This window comes from Dasypus novemcinctus, chromosome 3, assembly GCF_030445035.2.
Source record: "Dasypus novemcinctus isolate mDasNov1 chromosome 3, mDasNov1.1.hap2, whole genome shotgun sequence".
NCBI classification, from domain to species: Eukaryota; Metazoa; Chordata; class Mammalia; order Cingulata; family Dasypodidae; genus Dasypus; species Dasypus novemcinctus.
Window position 1 is genome coordinate 111,875,039 of NC_080675.1, and position 23,147 is coordinate 111,898,185.

The window sequence follows — 23,147 nt, forward strand, 5'->3', positions numbered from 1 at the left end:
AGTTTCTTTTATCAAGGGTGGGTGATGAAAAAAAGATTCAAAAGATATTTTTGAGGTAAAATCTAAACTTCTTACTGATTGGATATGGAAAGAGTGTATGGTTTTAAGGATGACTCCTTTGTTTTTTAAAGAAAATTAAAGGGTAATGGATATGGCTCAAGCAATTGAACACCTGCTTTCCACATGGGAGGTCCAGGGTTTGGTTCCTGGTATCTTCCTTTTTTTTTTTTTAAGGTTTATTTGTTTATTTATTTCTCTCCCCTTCCCCCCACCCCACCCCAGTTGTCTGTTCTCTGTGTCTATTTTCTGCATCTTCTTTGTCCACTTCTGTTGTCAGCAGCACGGGAATCTGTGTTTCTTTTTGTTGCGTCATGTTGTTGTGTCAGCTTTCCGTGTGTGCGGCGCCATTCCTGGGCAGGCTGCACTTTCTTTTGCGCTGGGCAGCTCTCCTTATGGGTGCACTCCTTGTAAGCGGGGCTCCCCTACGCGGGGGATACCCCTGCGTGGCAGGGCACTCCTTGCACACATCAGCACTGCGCGTGGGCCAGCTCCACACGGGTCAAGGAGGCATGGGGTTTGGACTGCGGACCTCCCATGTGGTAAACGGACTCCCTAACCACTGGGCCAAGTCCGCCGCCTCCTGGTATATTCTTAAAAAAGAAAAAAAAGTACCACACTAACAAAGGATACTGTTACTATGGGAAAAAATGGGAGGAGGAGGGAGTGGGGCATATGGGAACTTCTTATTTTTTTTTCTGTAGCACTTATGTAATCTAAAGCTTCTTTAAAAATAAAAATAGTCAGCAGACTTGGCCCAGTGGTTAGGGCGTCCGTCTACCACATGGGAGGTCCGCGGTTCATACCCCGGGCCTCCTTGACCCGTGTGGAGCTGGCCCATGCGCAGTGCTGATGCGCGCAAGGAGTGCCGCGCCACACAGGGGTGTCCCCCGTGTAGGGGAGCCCCATGCGCAAGGAGTGCGCCCCATAAGGAGAGCCGCCCAGCGTGAAAGAAAGTGCAGCCTGCCCAGGAATGGTGCCGCCCACACGGAGAAGTGACATGATTCCTGTGCCACTGACAACAACAGAAGCGGACAAAGAAGACACAGCAAATAGACTCAGAACAGACAACCGGGTTGGGGGCGGGGAGGAAGGGAAATAAATAAATAAATAAATCTTTTTAAAAATAAAATAAAAATTGAAAAATTGAAAAAAAAACAAAAACAAGTAAAACAAATGAAAAAACCAACTTAGGGGAGCCAATGTGGCTCAGTGGTTAAGCACTGGCTTCCCACATATGAGGTCTCAGGTTTAATACCTGGCAGCCGCTACCAAAAAATATATATATATTTTTTAATTTAAAATGCGTGCGCATGTGTTTTTGTTCATCTGGTCCTACATAGCCTATGGGATTGCCTAACAATAACAATTTGATAATGCAAATGATATGTAACAGTGTCCCATTTCAAAGTGGACAGATGTTAGTGAAAATCACTGCTATATGGCTCAAAGTTCACTTTCTGCCACTAGAAACCAGTCTCTGTATGAAATTATAATTATACCCCAGTGCTTTATTGGCAAGGAAAGGCAGGTAGGTGTTTGTGAAATATTACTAACAGTTCACTTTAGGTCTGTCTATTCTTTTCATCTATGGTTGTTTAATAAATCATTTTTGACTGAGTTATTCTAATGCATGTTGTCTGCTTTAGAAACTAAGAATTTGGAGGATGAAGAGAAAGCCAATCCTATGGAAGAATGGGATTCTGAAATGAGAGCTGCAGAGAAAGGTAACAGAATTAGTTAGAGATAAAATGTATGGGAGGGGGGAGTAAAACCTTTGGTTCTGAAGATATATATGTATATTTAGTTGAGATTAAGTCAGATAGAATTTCCAGTAAAATATGATTTTTGTGTGTATCTAGTGTGTCTATTCTAATAGTTTGTGGTTTTATTTTCTTTTCTAAGAATTGGAACAATTAAAAACTGAAGAAGAAAAGCTTCAAAGGTCAGCCTTCAATCTCAGTGAAAATTTTAGAAAATTATAGAAAATTTCATGGTAATCTCCACCAGGCAAATGACATCCTACCTCCAAAGACTGACTGACTGGATTGGGGACGTGAGTCTTGACTAAGGCTGGCTCAGGGCTTATGCTCCACTTTGAACTGGATCCTAGAGCCATCTTAGTTAACAATAGTTTCTAAGTGTATATTGTTTACAGTGCATTAATCCAAGGCAGTGTTTCTCAAGCTTGAATAATATATCAGGATCCTTTTAAAGAAAATAAACCCAGCATTAACTTTTTTTTTCAATTCTTTCATTTATTTTTATTTTTATTTTTATTGTATTTAAGTATAAAATGAGGTATATATTTCTTATGCTTATAGATCTTATTCAACTATAAAACTAAAAAGAAATTAAATACAAATAATGAAAAAACACTCCAATTCACAACATTAATTTGAGAGGTGATAATATTTGACTAAAATTAAAGTTGATGTTAGTGAAATGAATACAATGCATAGGTTCGACTGTAACAAACTAAACACAAAACCAAATGTTGGCACTGAAATTATGGTATGTCTCGGTTTCGAAGTGAGCATTGATATGATCTCTAGTATGCCCATATTAATATTTTTATTCATTAAAAAAAAAAGTAAAATTTAAAAATTATCTTAAAGAACAAGTGAGTCCCCAAGATATCTTCATGGATCTTAATTTGAGAGACACTGATTTAGGCCTTTCCTATGTAGACCCACAATTCTAGATTACTGCTTATCAAAAAAATAAAAAACCTGAGAATGCAAAAATGGATACCATTCACCTGCACTGTTGCCTCATTTGAGCACTGTCTGTCATGTGGCTTCTTGTCATAGATTTTTTTATATTCATAGAGTCTGAGTTCTCTAACAAAGGACTTACCTTTCTGTGAATATCTGGTTTAATTTACAGGGATCTCTCAGAACTGGAGGTACAGAAAGAGCAAACGCTTGCACAAATAGATTTTGTGCAAAAACAAACAAATAGGACTGAAGAGCTCCTGGATCAGTTGAGGTAAGGAAAAGCAAATAGTTTGTTTTTTATCCTCTATTTTAGTGGATTGTCTGAAGCTATTGGAGCGGTCGATAGGGTTTTATGTGTTACTTTTAAACCTATAGTACAGCATAGCCTCAAAAGAGTCAATGTTTTCAAAGGTAAGTTGAAAATATTGAGAGTGGGAGAGTGATGCAATTACAATTTTAAAACATTTAACACTTTTCATTGTTCAGATTTGACTTTCCCAGATAAAGAATGCTAGATTAAACCAATTTTTATTTATTTCAAAAGCATAAGGGAAGCGGTTGTGGCTCAAGCAATTGGGCTCCCGTCTACCATATAGGAGGCCCAGGGTTTGAAACCCAGGGCCTCCTGGTGAAGGCAAGCTGGCCCGTGTGGTGAGCTGGCCCATGGGGAGTGCTGGCCTGCACAGAGTACTGTCCCACACAGGACTGCGGCCCAATGCAGAAGTGCTGGCCCACAAGGAGAGCTGGCACAGCAAGATGATGCAACAAAAAGAGACACAGAGGAGAGATACAAGACGCAGCAGATCAGGGAGCTGAGGTGGCTCAAGGAATGATCGCCTCTTTCCCACTCCAGAAGGTCCAGGATCGGTTCCCAGAGTCGCCTAATAAGAATACAAGCAAATACAAAAGAACACATAGCGAGTGGGCACAGAGCAGGCAGTGGGGGGGAAGGAGGGAATAAATAAATCTTTTTTTTAAAAAGTCATAAAATTGTATGTTCATATTATATGAATTGAAATATTGTCTCCCAATCTAGTGGAAAAATACCACCAGCTGTTGTTGGTACTATTTGGGTAGGGTCAAAAGTTATCTCTCTTCTTTTAGCTAAAGAAATGCTTCTATCTTGTTTATCTCTCCAGTTTGTCTGAGTGGGATGTCATAGAGTGGAGTGATGATCAAGCTGTATTCACCTTTCTTTATGACACAATAGAACTCACCATCACCTTTGGAGAACCAGTAGGTGAGGAGCAAAAGTTAGATAATTAATCTGCAAAAAAATGTATGGCTGAACTCACTAAAGATTCAAATCTTTATATTTTAATGCAATAATAATTTGACATAATGAAAACACTGCTGAAAATCTTAAAAAGAGGTGGTCACTTTAGTGATAATAGAATTTTATTTTATTAGGGAAAGAGTAAAAATGCAGCTGGTGAAAGCTGCCAGTTATTGAATAACATTAGATGATAGAATTTACATTAGATGATAGAAATTTTAGATAATAAACATGCTATTCATGTCTATTTTCTCTGGTTTCCTTTTTCCATCTGTCTTTTGTGATAGGATTTACTCAAATGACTATATTTTCTTATTTAAGAATGAGTTACTAAAAGTTAATTGAAAGCAGTATACATATATGTTGGGCTTATCAAAATACATAAACATCACTGAATGATGACTGGACAGAATCCCAGCCAATTTCTTGGGATTGCCTGTCAGTTTCTATAGATATTTTTTCTTAGACCAGTCAGTTTCAACATGCCCAAATTAGAATTTAGGATCCTCCCAACCTCCCAGCCTCCAAACCTTAAATGTTCTTTTTCTTGAATAATAGCATCAGCTTTCATCCAGGTCCAAAATAAGACTTAGGAATCACCCTACACCTCTTTTTTCCTCACTGAGCATATCCAAATGATCAGTAAGACTTAATGATTTTTAATTTCTTTTTTTTTTTAAGTTTTTTCTTTTATTTATTCCCCCGTCCTGTTGTCTGCTCTCTGTGTCCATTTGCTGTGTGTTCTTCTGTGTCTGCTTGCATTCTTGTCAGTGGCACCAGGAATCTGTGTCTCCTTTTTTGCATCATCTTGCTGCATCAGCTCTCCATGTGTGTGCCACCACTCCTGAGCAGGCTGCTTTTTTTCGCACAGGGCAGCTCTCCTTGTGGGGTGCACTCCTTGTGTGTGGGGCTCCCCTATGCAGGGAACAACCCTGTGTGGAACGGCACTCCTTGAGCGCATCAGCACTGTGCATGGGCCAGCTCACCACATGGGTCAGGAGGTGCCGGGTTTGAACCCTGGACCTCCCATATGGTAGGCAGACACTCTATCAGCTGAGCCAAATCCACTTCCCTTTAATTTCTTAATACCATCACTTTTCTCTTTCTCTTTTGCCATCAAGAGTCATCTCTAATTTGTATGACTACAAGAGCACTCTTACTGGTTTTTCTGCATTTTCTCCTTTCCCTCTCCATGTCATTCTCCACCCTCTAGCTACAGAGATCATTGCAAATCTGACCATTGGACCTACTATTGTTAGGCTGATGATCAAAATATTTAACAGAGCCTGTAAAGCCCTGCATGAATTGAATTCTCCCTGCCTTTCCTGCCTCATATTACCTTCTCACCTGTTCTCAGCGCATTGGCCACAAAGGATTTCTTTCATTTCCTTTAATGGCAATAGTCTTTCATGCTCAGTCATATTCCATCTACCTCAGGACCTTCATACTGATTCTTTAAAATATATATATACCAATGTTTCTTATGCCCAGAAGCTCTTTCTTCTTTTTCAGTAAATAACTTCCTCCTAATATTCTTTCAGAGTACAACACAGTTATCACTTTCTCAGTAAAGTCTTCCTTAAGTTACCTGTTACCTGCTCTGCCAGTTGCCCTCCTGATATACATTCTCTTTGCTTCCTACAGTTTTCCTTAATAGCACTTCATTTTTTATAGTTTTCTGCATATTAATTAGTGTAATTATCTCCATGGCCCTCTAACCTGTAATGTATGAGGGCATACATGTAAGTAATGTCTGTTTTTCTCACTATGGTTTCTATAGTGCCTAATATGTAAAAAATAGTCAACAAAGAAAATCTGAATTTGAGAGAGAGGAGATAACTCTACATTCTGCATGAGCAAGCAGCCATCCTGGCCACCTAAAACTCATTACTCTATTGCTAAAAGCATAGATGGCGAGGTCATAGCCATCTATATTTCCCTTTTGTGGTTCCTGAAAATAAAATTATCTTTGCACACAAGTTAGGGGTCACAGGAGAAGTCCTCAACATACATAGTTGTGTAGTACACCTAAAATTTCCTTAAAAGACCTGCCAATCAATATAGTTCAGCAGTTTCCAGGGAGCCTTTACCACATAGAGAATAATATTCTCAAAAGAGTCAAGGATAAGCCTTCAACTAACTATGAAAAAGCCCTACTACCCAGAAGGATTAGGTACTGAGTTTTATGTGACTTAAAATAAAAAAGTAAAGTAGATACTATACTATTCTGGTTTTTCCTAGTTGGTTTGCCTTTCTTGGACAAGGCTCAGAGGAAGATTGTTGACCTCAATTTTCAATCTCTACTGGATGGTAAGTTCAAAACGTTTAAGCATCTAAAAATTTATTCATAATTTAAAGTGTAAATTGCTCCTTGAGAACTCTTTTATATATTAGAGAAAATATAAACAATAATTTTTCCTTAGAAATGTGTGGTAGACATAAAACTACGTGGGTAATGATCCAAATATGTAGGCTTTAAAAACAGTAGGTTTTGGGAAATGGATGTGGCTCAAGCAAATGGGCTCCAGTTTACCATATAGGGTGTCCACATTTCGATTCCCGGGACCTCCTGGTGAAGGCAAGCAGGCCTGTTTGGCGAGCTGACCCACACAGAGTGCTGGCCCATATGGAGAGCTGATGCAGCAAGATGATATAATAAAAAGAGATACAGAGGTGAGACAATAAGAGAAACAACAGACCTGGGAACTGAGGTGGCACAAGAGATGGAACACCTCTTTCCCACTCTGGAAGGTCCCAAGATTGGTTCCCAGTGTGCTTAAAGAGAGGACAAGAGTCGCGGTTCAAACCCCGGGCCTCCTTGACCCGTGTGGAGCTGGCCATGCGCAGTGCTGATGCGCGCAAGGAGTGCCGTGCCACGCAAGGGTGTCCCCCGCGTGAGGGAGCCCCACGCGCAAGGAGTGCGCCCGTGAGGAAAGCCGCCCAGCGTGAAAAGAAAGAGCAGCCTGCCCAGGAATGGCGCCGCCCACACTTCCCGTGCTGCTGACGACAACAGAAGCGGACAAAGAAACAAGACGCAGCAAATAGACACCAAGAACAGACAACCAGGGGAGGGGGGGAAATTAATTAAATAAATAAATCTTTTTAAAAAAAAAGAGAGGACAAGAGGACACAGAAGAACACAGCGAATAGATACAGAGACCAGGCAGTGAGTGCAAAAACTACGAGGGGGTTGAGAGAGATTAATCTTTTTTAAAAACCAGTAAGTTTCGAGGAGTTCTGGGAAGATGGCATTGAAGTAAGCAGGCAGGGCTCAACTCTTTCACAAAAACAATGGAAGAAGGACCAAAACCTGTTTGAGGGACCTGCTTTGGGGGTCAGCAGACCAGGATAGTACTGTACAGTCCCCAGGAGGGCAAGGGAAAGAGAGACAGAGAACCCAAAACAACAACCGTGAGTTACTAAACCCCTGCAGCAGCTGGGAAGGGAACCCATCCCCCACCTTCAAGGCATGTAGCCTTGATAAAACCTCTGGCCCACTGCAGCTGACTGAGAGTATAACAGACATTGTCCTCCCTGAGAAGAGGGAGAGCACAGCAGGGGGTGGAGAGTGGCTTCTCTTAAGTGAATTTGGCCAGCAGAGTCTGCTTTGTATCATGTCTCTGGCCAGACCAGAAACATGAGCAAACGAAGGCTGAAAGAAACACCTCCATGGAAAGGTTCACTGACGATCACCATCTGCTGCCAGCCAGGAAACTACAAGGAGAAAACTGCTTTTAGGTCTCTCTTAGTCCCAACTCCTAGAAGAAAATCTGTGCCCTATTGTGAGTTGCTGGCCCAATTTCGCTAACTTAAGCTGCGCAATTTTAAAGACTCAGAATAGGTTGAACCAAAAATCAAAGAGAGCTACGGAAAAAACAAAAACAAAAAATAACCACTAGATAAGATAGAGAAATTGACCATCAAAGTAAATTCGCCAAATATTCAGATGCCTAGACATCAGCAAAAAATTACAAGCCATACTAGGTAACAGGTAGAGATGGCCCAGCTAAAGGAACAAACCAAATATCCTGACAAGATACAGGATTTAAGACAACTGTTCAGTGATAATGACAGAAATCTCCTAAATCAAAGAGTTGAAGGGTTATACAACTAAAGAGATAAAGGATACTAAGAAGATACTAGGTAGAGGGATTGAGAGGTGACTGCTAAGGGATGTGGGGTTTTTCTTTTTGGAATAATGAAATTGTTCTAAAAATTTTTGTGGTGATGAATGCACAACACTGATTATCCTAAAAGCCATTGATTGTACACTTTGGATGGAATATATAGTATGTGAATATATCTCAATAACACTGCTTTTAAAAAGACGACGACACAGGGTGAGCATAATGCACAACTTGAAAGCCTGCAAAGAAAAATAATAGAGCTTACGTGAATGAAAGACACAATGGATGAGATTAAAAATACATTAGAGGTGGAAGCAGCTGTTGCTGAATCACTTGGGCTCCCATCTACCATATGGGAGGCCTGGGTTCACGTCCCTGAGCCTCCTTGTGAAGGCAGGCTCGCCTTCAAGCTGCAGAGAGCCGACTTAGCAAGGTGACACAACAAAAAGGGAGACAAGCAAAAGCACAGAAGAACACGCAGTGAATGGACACAGCAGACAGCAAGCAAGCTGCAAGTGGGGGGAATGGGAATTTAAAAAAACGGACACAGAAGAACACACAGCAAATGGACACAAAAAGCAGACAGCAAGCAAAAAGCCACAAAGAGGGGGTTTAAAAAAAAACAAAAACATTAGAGAGGAATGGGTGTAGCTCAGTTGGTTGAGCTCCAGGTTTCTGCGTATGAGGTCCCAGGTTCAATCCCTGGTGTCTCCTGAAAAAAAAGAAAACGTTAGAGGCACGTAATTCCAGATTTGAATTGATCAAAGGCAGAATTAGTGATGTTGAGGAAAGAACATCTGAACTAGAAAAGATGGGAAAACAGAAGGAGAAAAGAATGGGGAGAAAAAAAAATGTAACAGCCTCAGGGAATTGAATAATAACATGAAACGCAAATATATGTGTTATCGGTGTCCCATTAGGAAAAGAGAATGGAAAAAGGGCAGAAAGGATATTTGAGAAAATAATGACTGAAAACTCCCCAACCTTTATGAAAGACATAAATATCAATATCCAAGAAGGACAATGCACCCCAAACAGAATAAATCCTAATTGATCTACTTTGAGACACCTACTATTCAGAATGACAAGTATCAGAGATAAAGAGCATATTCTGAGAGTAGCAAGAGAAAAGCAAAACATCACGTACAAGAGAGTCTCAATAAGATTAAGTGCCAACTCTCTTCAGAAACCATGGAGGTGAGAAGAAAGTTGTATGATTATATTTAAGGAACTGAAAGAGAAAAACTGCCAGCCAAGAATTCTGTATCTGGCAAAACTATTCTTCAAACATGAGGGTAAGTTTAAGGTCTTCACAAACAAACAAAAACAAACAGTATGTTACCAAAAGACCAGAATTACAAGAGAAACTAAAGGCAGTGCTGCAGCCTGAAAGAAAAAAACAAAAGGGACAGACTTGGAGAAGAGTGTAGAAATGAATATTATTAAATAGGGTAAATTAAAGGGTAAAAAGACAGATAATACTAAAATATGATAAAGGAAAGCCAAAAGACAAATGGACAGATTGATGCCTTTACAGTAATAACATTGAATGTTAATGGCTTGAATTCCCCAATCAAAAGACACAGACTGATAGAATGGATGAAAAAATATGGGCCATCTATATGCTGTCTACAAGAGACTCACCTCTTGTAGACTATGGACATGACCAGGTTGAAAGTGAAAGGTTAGAAAAAGATATTCCATGCAAATGATCTGGAATAGTGATACTAACATCGGACAAAATAGATTTTAAAGCAAAACTTATAAGGGATGGAAAAGCTCCTTATATATTAATAAAAGGGGCAATTTACCAAGAAGAAATAACTATAATATTTATGCACCTAACCAAAGTGTCCAAAATACAGGAGGCACACACTGGCAAAACTAAATGGAGAAATAGACATCTTTACAATAATAGTTGAAGACTTCAATATACCACTCTCAGTATTGGCTAGACATCTGGACAGAGGATAAAAAAAGAAACAGAAAGCTTGAATAATAGGATAAATGAACTAGACCTACCAAACATTTAGAGAGCATTACACCCCAAAACAACAGGATAATCCTTTTTTCAAGTGCTCTTGGAGCCTTCTCCAGTATAGACCATATGTTGGGTCACAAGACAGGTCTCAGTAAATTTAAAAACGATTGAAATTATATGTACACTTTCTTTGGTCATAATGGAATGAAGCTGGAAATCATTAATGAATGGAAAAAAGGGGGAAATTCTTAAATATATAGAAATTAAACACTCTTAATCAAGTGGATCAAAGAAGACACTGCAAGAGAATTCAGTAACTATCTTGAGAAGAATGAAAACAAACAACTTATCAAAACTACAGCACACTGCACAGACAGTGCAGAGGGAAATTTATAGCCCTCAATATTTACATTTTAAAAAGAAAGAGGGAGTGGATGTAGCTCAGTGGTTGAGTGCATGCTTTGCATGTACAAAGTCTCGGGTTCAATCTCCAGTACCTCTGAGAAAGATAAGGGGAAGGGGAGGAAAAGAAGCAAGAGAAGAAAAGGAAGAAGAAGGAGAGAGAGGAGAAGAAGGAGTAGAAAGGGCTAAAATCAAAGACCTATCTGTGCACCTGGAAGAACTAGAAAAAGAATAGCACTCTAATCCCAAACCAAGCCAAAGAAAAGAAAAAAGAGTAGGGCTGAAATAAATGAAATTAAGAACAAAAAACTACAGAGAGAATCAACGAAACCAAAAGTTGGTTTTTTGAGAAGATCAACAAAATCAACAAACTGTTATCCAGACTGACAAAGAAAAAAGAGAGAAGATGCAAATAAATAAAACCAGAAATGAGGGGGGGGAGCAGATATAGCTCAAGAGGTTGTATGCCTGCTTCCCATATATGACGTCCCAGGTTCAATCCCCTATACCTCCTAAACAAACAAACAATTGAAAAAATCAGCTTTCTTTGGGGAGTAGGTGTAGCTCAGTGGTTGAGCACCTGCTTCCCAGGTCTGAGGTCATTGGTTCAATTGCCAGTAACAAAAGGAAGAAAAGAAGGAAGGGAGGGAAGGTGGGGGGGGAGGGAAAGAAAGAGAAATGAGAGGAGGACATTGCTACTGACCCCGCAGAAATAAGAGAGATCATGAGAGAAGACTATGGACAACTCTACACCCAAAAAGAAATAGACAATGTGGACTAGATGGACAAGAAACATGTAAACAACCTACACTGACCCTAAAAGAAATAGAGGACCTCAACAAAGCAATCACGAGTAAAGAAATTTAAATGGTCATCAAAACCTCCCAATGGGAAACGGACTTGGCCCAGTTGTTAGGGCGTCCATCTACCACATGGGAGGTCCGCAGTTCAAACCCCATGTGGAGCTGGCCCATGCACAGTGCTGATGTGCGCAAGGAGTGCCGCGCCACGCAGGGTTGTCCCCTGTGTAGGGGAGCGCCACACGCAAGGAGTGCACCCATAAGGAGAGCCGCCCAGCGCGAAAGAAAGTGCAGCCTGCCCAGGAATGGCGCCGCCCACACTTCCCATGCCGCTGACGACAACAGAAGCGGACAAAGAAACAAGACACAGCAAATAGAAACAGAGAACAGACAACCAGGGGAGGGGGGGAGTTAAATAAATAAATAAATCTTTAAAAAAAACAAAACAAAAAACCTCCCAAAGAGGGAAGCAGATGTGGCTCAATCGACTGGATTCCCATCTACCATATGGAGTGTCCCAGGTTTGGTTGCTGGGACCTCCTGGTGAAGGCGAGCTGGCCCTCATGTCCAAATTACAGAAGAAAAGCCATATGATCATCTCAATTAATGCAGAAAAGTGTTGGACAATATCTATCACCCCTTGTTAAAAATGCTCAGAAAACTAGAATTAGAAAGAACTTCCTCAACATAATAAAGGGTATATATGAAAAGCCCATAGTAAACATCATGCTCAGTGGTGAAGAGCTGGCCTGCATGGAGAGCTAACGCCACAAGATGACGCAACAAAAAAGAGACACAACAAACCAAGGAGCTAAGGTGGCTGAAGTGGTTGAGTGCCTCTTTCCCATACTGGAAGATCCGGATTGGTTCCCAGTGCCTCCTAAAGAGAAGGTGAGAAGAGAAGACAAGCAGACAGAAGAACGCTCAGAAAATGGACACACAGAGCAGACAGGAAGCGCAAGTGGGGGGTGGGGACAGAGTAAATAAATAAAATAAATCTTTTAAAAAAACAAAATCAACAAACCATTATCTAGACTGACAGAGAAAAAAAGGAGAAGATGCAAATAAAAAGCCTCCCAAAGATGAAAATCCCAGGATCAGATGGCCTTACAGTTGAATTCTATCAGTCATTCAAAGATTATCTAACATTAATCTTGCTCAAGTTCTTCCAAAAAATTGAACAGCAAAGAATGCTACCAAACTCATTCTATGAAGCCAACATCATCCCAATACCAAAACTAGATAAAGATACTACGAAAAAATAAATACCTTTTTTCTACAGATCATTATCTCTAATGAGTATAGATGCAGACATCTTCAACAAAATACTTGCAAAGCAAATCCAAAAGCACATTAAAAGAATTATACACCACCATCAAGTGGGTTTTATCCCAAGTATGCAAGGGTTTTTCAACACAAGAAAATGAATTAGTATAATAAACCACATTAATATATTACAGGAGAAAAGCCATATGATCATCTCAATTAATGCAGAAAAGTATTGGACAATATCTAGCACCCCTTGTTAAAAATGCTCAGAATACTAGAATTAGAAAGAACTTCCTCAACATAATAAAGGGTTCTATGAAAAGCCCATAGTTAACATCATACTCAGTGGTGAAAGACTGAACGCTTTCCCTCTAAAATTAGAAACAAGACATGTCACCACTGTTATTCAATATTGTGCTAGAAGTTCTGGCTAAAACAATTAGGCTATATAAAGAAAAAAAGCACCCAAATGGAAAAGGAAGAAGTAAAACTTTTGTTATTCACTGATGATTTGATCTCATAAATAGAAAATCCTGAAAAATCCACAACAAAACTACTAACACTAATAGATGTGTTCAGCAAAGTGGCGGGATAGAAGATTAATTTACAGAAATTAGTGGCATTTCTATATGCTACTGATGAGGAATTTGAGGAGGAAATCGGAAAAAATTTTCTATTTATAATAGCAACTGAAAGAATCAAATATTTAGGAATAAACCTAACCAAGGACATAAATGACCTGTATTCAGAAAACTACAAAACATTGCTAAAAGAAACTGAAGAGGAGTGGATGTGGCTCAAGCAGTTGAGTGCCTGCTTCCCATGTGGGAGGTCCTGGATTTGGTTCCCATTGCCTCCTAAAACCAATCAAACAACAACAACGAAAAAACAAGTGTGGGGGGGTGGGGGGTATACAGGAACTTATATTTTTTAATGTACCATTTTTTTGTGTGATGTATATATCTTCAAAAAAATACAATTTACACAAATGATGAGGTGGGGAGTGGGTTATATAGGAACCTCTTATGTTTTTTAATGTAACATTCCTTATGATCTATCAACTTTAATTTTTTTTAAAAAGTTAAAAAAAAAAAGATTAGGACCTAAATTCCTTGATTCCCATAGTCATGCTCTATCCCCATGTATTTTTTTTTTTAAGATTTATTTTTTATTTATTTCTTTCCCCTTCCCCACCCCACCCCCCACACTAGTTGTCTGCTGTCTGTGTCCATTCATTGTGTGTTCTTCTGCGTTGGCTTGTATTCTTGTCAGCGGCACCCAGAATCTGTGTCGCGTTTTGTCACATCATCTTGCTGCATCAGCACTCCATGTGTGCGGCACCATTCCTGGGCAGGCTGCACTTTTTTCGCGCTGGGTGACCCTCCTTACAGGGCACACTCCTTGTGCTCCCCTACGCCGGGGACACCCCTGTGTGGCACGGCACTCCTTGCGCGCCACAGCACTGCACGTGGGCCAGGTCCATGTCGGTCAGGAGGCCCTGGGTTTGAACCTTGGACCTCCCATGTGATAGGTGGACACCCTATCCATTGGGCCAACTCCACTTCCCTCTATCCCCATGTAGCTGCCTGTCTCCTCCAAGCCTTCTTCGACTATTCCAGTCCTTCACACTCACAATTCTTTGCTGACATAGATGATAAATAAAATTTACATGTGCAAATACATGCCCATAGCAACTCAAGGCTGCTAGGTAGCACTCTACCTTTCTCTCCCTCTCAAGCAGCACATGTAATTTAAGTGGCAGTGATGTTACTAAAAGGATCATCTTAAGTATTTTCTAATTCATACAAAGAGTAAAATATTTGCAGACATGAGTATTTTATTATTAGCAATAAGCCACTTGACTCATACTTAACAGCTGATGGTGACATTGATGTGACCCAAGTGATAGAGTTATGGCTGCTAACCTCCTTCTTCTAATTCCAAGTATCTCCTAGACACCAGTTTTGAGTTCCAGCCACCTTAGCTATCTTTCTAGCTTGGACTAGAGAACTCTCTTTAAGCACCGATATTGAGAGTGACTCTTCTGTTCTAGGGCTATGGAAGAGACTGCTAGGATGTAGAAGAGACTCCACATTCCACATTGATGATAACTTTGTAGTTTTCAAAGAAAGAGGAAACAGTTTAATTTGATGCCCAGGCCTGAGGCAAACTCCTTTATACATAGCCCTATTCTATTGAGTCTATTAAAACACTTTTTCATTTAAATGTCTTTCTTCCAAATCCTATAATAATCCTGTTTCTACCTTTGTTTGGTGAGAGTTATCCCACAAGTCATCTGATGTGTCCTCCCCTGTTTTGGCAAGCCAATAAACCTAAGTTGTTGCCTATTCAAAAAAAAAAAAAAAAAAAGCAAAACGAAAAAAACAATTCAGGAGAGCCAATGTGGCTGAGTATTTGAGCGCCAGCTTCCCACTTCTGAGGTCCAGGGTTCAATCCCTCACCCTGGTACCTCAAAAAGAAAGAAACTAAAGAAGACTTAAATAAATAGAAGGAATTCTGTGTTCATGGACTAGAAGACTAAATATCATTAAAATGTCAGTTCTACCCAAACTGATTTATACATTCAACACAATTCCAATAAAAATCTCAACAGTCTGTTTTGAAGAAATGGAAAAGCCAATTATCAGACTTATTTGGAAGGGTAACGGGCTCCAAATAGACAGAAATGTCTTTAAAAGGAAGAACAAAGTTGGAGGACTTTCACTTCCTGACTTCAAAGCATATTACTTAACTACAGTGGTAAAAATGGCATGATACTGGCATAAAGACAGACGTATTGACCAATGGAACTGAATAGAGAACTCAGAAATAGACCCTCACATCTCCAGTCAAGTGATTTTTGACAAGGCTTTCAAGCCCACCCAGCTGGGCTAGAACAGTATTCAACAAATGGTGCTGGGAAAACTGGATATCCATATCCAAAAGAAAGAAGAGGACCTCTCTCTCACACCTTTACAAAAATTAACTCAGAATGGATCAAGGGCCTAAATGTAAAAGCTACAACCTTAACACTGCTAGAAGAAAATGTGGGAAAACATCTTCAAAATCTTGTGGTAGGAGCATTTTTAGCTCAGTGGTTGAACTACTGCTTCACATATACTTGGTCCTGGGTTCAATACCCTGTACCTCCAAAAAAAAAAAGAAGATCTTTAGGTGGTAGTTTCTTAAATGTTACACCCAAGCAACAACAAAAAAAATAGATATCTCCTCCAAATTAAACGCTTTTGTTCTTTTTTTTTTTTAAAGACTTATTTTATTTCTCCACCCCCTATTCCTCCCATTCTCTGCATCCATTTGCTATATGTTCTGTGTCTGCTTGTATTCTCATTAGGCAGCTCTGGGAACTGATCCTAGGACCTTCTGGAGTGGGAGAGTCAATTACTCTCTTGCACCTCCTCAACTCCCTGTTCTGCTACATCTTCTTTTCTCCCCTCTGTGTCTCTTGTTGCGTCACCTTGCTGCGCCAGCTGTCAGCATCTGCTGGCACTCCTGCGCATGGTGGCTTTCCCACACTGGCAGCATTCCCACGCTGGGGGGCACTCCTGCGTGGGGTGGCATTCCAATGTGGGCCATCACTCTTCATGGGCCAGCTTACCACATGGGCCATCTTGTCCTCACCAGGAGGCCCTGTGGCATCAAGCTCCTATATGGTAGACGGTAACCCAATTGGTTGAGCCATATCTATTTCCCCACTGTTGTTCTTTAAAAGGCTTTGTCAAGGAAGTAAAAAGGGTGCTTACTCAATGGGAGAAAATATTTGGAAACCACATATCTGATAAGGGATTGATAACCATGTTATATCAAGAGATTATACAACTCACTGATAAAAAGTCAAGCAACCCAATTAAAAAATGGGCCAAAAACTTGAATAGACATTTCTCCAAAGAGGAAATACAAATGGCCAAAAAACACATGAAAAACATCAGTAGCTATTAGGGGAATGCAGATCAAAACTACAATAAGGGAGCAGGTGTGACTCAAGCAGTTGAGAGCCCACCTCTCAAATGGGAGGTCCTGGTTTCAATCCCTCCTGAAAAAACCCGAGTTCCTCCTGAAAAAGCAAAAACAACCAACCAGTAAAAAGCAACAACAACAACAAGAAAACCGCCTCAGGGAAACTGATGTGGCTCAATGGTTGAGTGCTGGCTTCCCACATACAAGGTCCCAGGTTCAATCCCTGGGCCCCAATACCTAAAAAACAAAAAAGCTACAATGAGATGCCATTTCAGACCTTATAGAATGGCCATTATTAAAAAAAAAAGAACACTACAAGTTCTGGAAAAGTTGTGGAGAAACAGGAACTCTACCTTCCTTCACAAGAATTCTACATTCCTTCATTGTTGGTGGGAATGTAGAATGGTTCAGCCTCTGTGGAAGACAGTTTGGTAGTACCTCAAGAAGCTGAATATAGAACTGCCATATGATCTGAATATATTCAGAACTGAAAGCAAGGACATGAACTGACATTTGCACACCAGTCTTCATTCACAATTCCTGAATTATGGAACCAGCCCAAGTGTCCATCAATTGATGAATGGATAAACAAAATGTGGTATATACACATAGTGGAATACTATTCAGCTGTAAAAAAAAAATTGGGATGCTTAAGACTCCATGGATGAACTTAGAGGATATTATATTGAGTGATATAAGCTAGACACAAAAGGACAAATATTGTATTGTCTGACTAATATGAACTAAATATGTTGCGTAAACTCACAGAGGTAAACTCTGGATCAGAGGTTCTTAACTGTATTGCAGTTCCACAGACCCCTTCGCCAGTCGATGAAATATAATAGAAGGTGAGTTGAGAATGAGAGATGATGCTTAACGTATGCAGAGTTATTAACAAGGTAAATTGTAAAAGTGTGGAAATGAATAGATTTGACAGTAACACATTATTATGAGTATAACTAACACTGCTGATTTATAAATGTGATTGTGGCTGAAAGGGCTAGTCAGTGGAAATAAATGCCAATTGAAAGGAAACTAGAGAAAAATCTAGGGAACGTATAACATGGCAGTTTCAGTGGTGGGTGAAGATTATGGTTAATAGTATAAATATAAGAATGCTCTTCTGTTATAAGTGCTAAGAATATGGTGATGCACAGAACAATTATAACTAATGTATTTTTATGGACGATAGTTAATATTGTAATATTTTGCAGCAATGGTAAAAAGGTTTTTTTCCAGTACTAAGGGACAACAGTAGGAGGATTAAAAGGGAATGGGATTTTTCCTTTTGGAGGAATAAAACATTCTAAAATTGACTGAGGTGATGACAGCACAACTCTGTGATGAAAATGAGAGCCACTGAGTGTACACTTTGAATGGATTATACAAAGCACAGGGCTGTGTAACACAGTGACTCCAGGGGTAGAAGATGGCCTGTGGTTAACAGGACAAGTATGAGAATATTTTCTCCTGAACAAAAACAAATATATACTGCTAATATAGGGTGTTACTAATTGGGTGGGTTGGGGGGAAAAATACACCAAATGTAAGATTTGAACTATACCTAGTATAATATTTTGATAATGCTCTTTCATAGTTTGTGACAAATGTTTCACAACAGTGCAAGGTGTTGGTGGTGGGGAGATGTATGGGAGCCTTGTATGATGAAATGCATGTTTGTTTTGTAAATTCACAAATTCTATACATTTATATATGTTCATATATGGATAACATACGTCAATAAAATTTTATTTTAAAATTTTTTTAGCAGAGTAGGTTTTAAAAGAAAAAGTTTTTTTATTATCACTAGGTCCTGAGTAATGATTATAATAGCTATTTCCATAATTTTAAAATACCATTATGAGTACTATTCTGTACTAGTCATGTGTATTATTTATACAAACATTATGGCATATTATTCTCCATTTTACAAATTAGGGAACTACAGCTCAAAAAAATTGTTATGCTTAGAATCACTCAGGTAGTTAAAGGAAGCCAGGATTTAAACCCAGGTTCGTGTTACATTTAAGCCCATGTTCTTAACCAAGTTCTATTCTGTATGTGATAAGATCTTGAATTTTCGTAAGAATATCTTTTATTCACCATATATGTTGATTTGTATATTTAAAAATAAAAATGAAGATGATTTTTATGCACCTAGTAGGTTGAAGATATTTCTAGCTTATATAGTATTTCTAGCTTAAACAAACCATATGAATAATGAATAATTCCCTCCTTTGATTTTTTTTTTTTTCCTTCCCTAGAGGATAAAGCTCCTCCCTCCTCTCTTTTGGTTCATAAGCTTATTTTCCAGTATGTGGAGGAACAGGAGTACTGGAAGAAAAGATGTACTATGCAACATCAGGTACCTAAGGTAAAATCTGATTAAAGTATTTAAAAGAAAATTTGTTATTTGTACCAAAAGCAGGACTGAAATTTTATTTTTGTAACTATGATCCTGAAATGATACATACAATTGTTTTAACTTTCTTTGGGTTCTTTATAAACAGAGTCACTACACATTGATATGTTTTGTTTTTTCATTTCTCTCCACTTCCTCCCTCCCCCCCCGAGTTGTCTGCTCTCTCTGTCCATTCGCTGTATGTTCTTCTGTGACTGATTCTGTCCTTATCAGGGAATCTGTGTTTCTTTTTGTTGCATCATCTCATTGTGTCAGCTCTCCATGTGTGCAGCGCCATTCTTGGGCAGGCTGCACTTTCTTTCGCGCTGAGCAGCTCTCCTTAAGGAATGTACTCCTTGCACACGGGCTCCCCTACGCGAGGGACACCCCTGCATGGCAGGGCAGTCCTTGCACACATTAGCACTGTGCGTGGGCCAGCTCCACACGAGTCAAGGAGGCCCTGGGTTTGAACCGCGGACCTCCCATGTGGTAGGCAGAGGCCCTATCCATTGGGCCAAGTCCTCTTCCCAACATTGATATGCTTATTTTCATAATTTCATCTATTTTTTTTCCTGTTTTCCCAGATGCTTCAAGAAATTTCATTGGTAGTGAGCCATTGCAGATTCCTTGGAGAGGAAATTGAATTCTTAAAGAGATGGGGACCAAATTATAATCTTATGAACATAGATGTGAATAATACTGAGTAAGTAACTAGTTGAAAACTTATTAAAATAATTATTTTATTAATATGTTTCATGATGATGGTATAAGAATAGTTTAAATAATATCTATTCAGATGTGTTCTTTTGATAATGGCAAGAAATAATGTACACCTAAGTTTTACATGCCAGTGTACAAGGGAAATATATTTGTGTTTCAGTTTATTTTCATTTTGTATTTTTAATTATGGATTTTGTCTTTTACAGATTAAGGCTTTTATTCTCCAGCTCTGCAGCATTTGCAAAGTTTGAGATCATTTTGTCTCTGTCAGCCCATTATCCCTCTGTCCCATTACCTTTCACCATTCAAAATCACCTTGGGAACATTGGGTGAGTAAAGGGCCAGCAGGATAGAGGTCCCAACAACTTTTTAATTTCATTTGGTAGATCCCTCAAAGTAGTTGATAAATGGATGACCTGTAGTGAGAGGTAAATTCTTGTGTGTCACTTATCTTGACTTCATTTTGAAGAATTTATTCTTTTAAAAGTCAATGGCTTCCTTTTATCTTCATTAGATGCTGGAGACCATTGTTGTACTCTTTTACCTGCTCCACGTTTTGAATATTCCTGTCTAAAAAAGAAAGGAAAAAAATGTGCTTAAGCTTATCCCAAATCACATATAAACAACTTTTGTGGACCTAAAAACAGATTAATCACTTAAAAAAATGTGTGGTCATAATACTTTTTTTCAGTCTGCAGAACCAGGCCTAAAAATGTCTTATTCTACTAGGCTATAATATATTTTGTGACTTTTTGGCACACTACCAACAGATTGTGAGATGACAGGTCTTAAAATGAACCCAGGAAGTGGAGGTAGCTCAAGTGATTAGGCGCCTCCCTCCCACATGGGAGGTCCCAGTTCAGTTCCCCGTGCCTCCTAAAAAGACAAGCAGACAGTTAGCACAATCAATGAGGTGGGAGGGGAGAAAGAAATAAATAAAAATAAATCTTTAAAAAAAATTAGCCCACCCCAAATCCATCTGAACACCAACAGTTTAGATTTATAGAATTACAGAGGACAACTAGGTCAAGATAACTCACAGTTACATACAGAACTGGTTCTTAAGTTTTGTTTTGAAATCTCATTTCAAACTGGACAGTCTGTTATTTCCAGAAATACCCATTTGTGCTTCTTAGGAAACTGACTGTGCCCAAGAATTCCATTTAATTGGAGACAAGTTTAAGTTTCCAGAAAATTAACTTACCTTTTGTTCTTACCAGCCAAGATGAAATTGCTGACATCCTATCTAATGTGCCACTGGAGGATAACTACCTGAAGAATATAGTCAAGAAAATTTATCGAGATCTACTTCAGGACTGCCATTTCCACCAGTAGACCCATGGACATTAGCTATAACTACTAAGCAAGATGCACTTAATGATATTATGTCAGGGTCACCATTGCCATTTAACCTTTGTCTAGTTCTGAAGAAACAAGCCTAGTAAAATTCCTTCTGGTGATGTTATAGCTCATTTGCAGGGTTAGTTTTTTAATCCCTACAGTCAGAAATGAAGAAAGCCTCAAATAGCCTACTATTAACTTGCTCATCTTTCTACCAAAGGCTTTAGTGGTAGGTCACTTAGGGAACATTTCTCCTAACTAAAGGAGTATTCTCTATTTTAGTACAAGCGTAAAGACCATCAATAAGAGAGGGTATTACTACTGACAAAAATATTAGCCGTTTTCCATATATAAAACTATGCTTTTAGATAGCCTCGTTTTTGCGTGGCAGGTATTTCTAGAGTAGAAACAAGTCAGTCTTCAAACTATTCATCCTCCTTTTTCTCCTTTCCAGAAAGGCTATTAAGAGAAAGCAATAACATTCAGCTGTTGGAATGGTTACCACCTTTTTCTTAAGGGCCTTGCTATCTTTTATTATATACCATCTATTAGTGTTTCCTTGCTACTAAGCATATTCTAGGAAAATTCATTCATTTTGACTTATTACATTTACTAAAGATATTAAAGTGTTTTTTTGGTGTTTATGATGTAGTAAGGAGATGTACATAGAAATAGATAGCTGTATAGAGACTTTTCTGCCTAGACAGTTGCCATCTTTCTGAAGGATGCTTTACAGCAAGATTCTCTATTTTTAAAAATAATAACTCACAGATCACATATAAAATTCCAGTTTGTCAAGTTCTGGCAGAAGTAATGAATTTAAAATAATTATCAGTTCCTGAAACTACACTCTCTTCATACACAAATAAGCATCTCCATTATTTATTGAATTACCAATATTATCTGTGAGGTATACAAATATGAAAAAGCTTTTACCCAACGATTAGTTAATCCTAATCATGATAATTTTTTGCTTCTTTTATATTCTAAAATTCTAAAATATACTTACAGTTTTAAATTAATTCATCTTAAGAATTTATGATTTGCTTCTGGATCAGGTTAAATTCCTGTGTGTTCCATGAATGATATCTTTCTTTTTGACTGGTTTTTCCTCCTGAGATATAAGTCAGAAGATCACATGGTCTTTTAAGCTTCAAAGTCAGCATTAAACTCATTTGCCATAAAAATCAAGATGTTCCCTATTTCCGTGAACTCCTTGAAAAAATTTTAGTCATCAATTTGGTATGTTTATAGTGAGGCTTGAATTAGCATTCTTATTAGAGTTTATTTCTTTTCTGCAAACCTAAAAAGTAGGCATTTTGTTTTACACGTTTTGGTAATCTGGAATGATGAGCTCCAAAAGTGATTTGGCTTATAATATTGGGCTCCCCTTTCTTGCATTTGGAGTACATAATTGTAATATTTACCTAGTTATTTGCATTTGTATTTGTTCAAAGTACTGGCTATTCTCCTAAAATTATTTGAAAGTTTTTCCTTTAATGATTGGAAAACAGATTATTTTGTACACTATTAAAATGTTTCTTACATGAAATCTTTAGTATAAAGTGTTTCTTTAATCTTTTTAGACTTTTTTTTAAAAGCAGTTCTATTGAGATATATTCACATACCATACAATCCATCCAAAGTGTACAATCAGTGGCCCTTAGTATAATCAGTGTTGTATATCCATGACCAAAAAAAATTGAAGAACAATTTCATTTCTCCAAAAAGAAAAACTACACACCCCTTAGCGCCTCACAATCCCTCTATCCTTTCATATCCCTACATAAACACTAATATAATTCCATCTTTATAAATTGATTTATATTTACATTTTATATAAATGAAGTCATACAATATGTAGTACTTTATGCCTGCTTTCTTTCACTTAGCATGTTTTTTTGTTTTTTGCCTGTTAATATCTTGTAACATTAACGTTTGTTCAGTTTCAAAGAAAAGCATCTTAGATATTCAGTATTACCCATATTCATATTTCACATGAAGTTTTGCTATGCTATACAGTCCCATGGTACTTTTTTAGCTTTCCTTCTAGTAATATACATGACCTTACACTTACC

The 23,147-nt window shown here is 38.5% G+C and overlaps 1 protein-coding gene across 2 annotated transcripts in view; it reads left to right on the top strand.

The window, feature by feature from the left end:
- The window catches only part of KNL1 (kinetochore scaffold 1), an 82,213-nt gene extending 59,592 nt beyond the window's left edge, over nt 1-22,621 (top strand). For both annotated transcript variants that reach the window (XM_058293939.2, XM_058293941.2), the window contains exons 18-26: nt 1,707-1,784; nt 1,963-2,002; nt 2,947-3,048; nt 3,917-4,017; nt 6,295-6,363; nt 18,872-18,981; nt 19,593-19,711; nt 19,935-20,057; nt 20,949-22,621. In XM_058293939.2, coding sequence (XP_058149922.1) covers nt 1,707-1,784; nt 1,963-2,002; nt 2,947-3,048; nt 3,917-4,017; nt 6,295-6,363; nt 18,872-18,981; nt 19,593-19,711; nt 19,935-20,057; nt 20,949-21,063 — 857 coding nt within the window. In that variant the 3' untranslated portion in view covers nt 21,064-22,621. The remainder of the gene's footprint in view (nt 1-1,706; nt 1,785-1,962; nt 2,003-2,946; nt 3,049-3,916; nt 4,018-6,294; nt 6,364-18,871; nt 18,982-19,592; nt 19,712-19,934; nt 20,058-20,948) is intronic.
- Nucleotides 22,622-23,147: the final 526 nt, after the last annotated feature.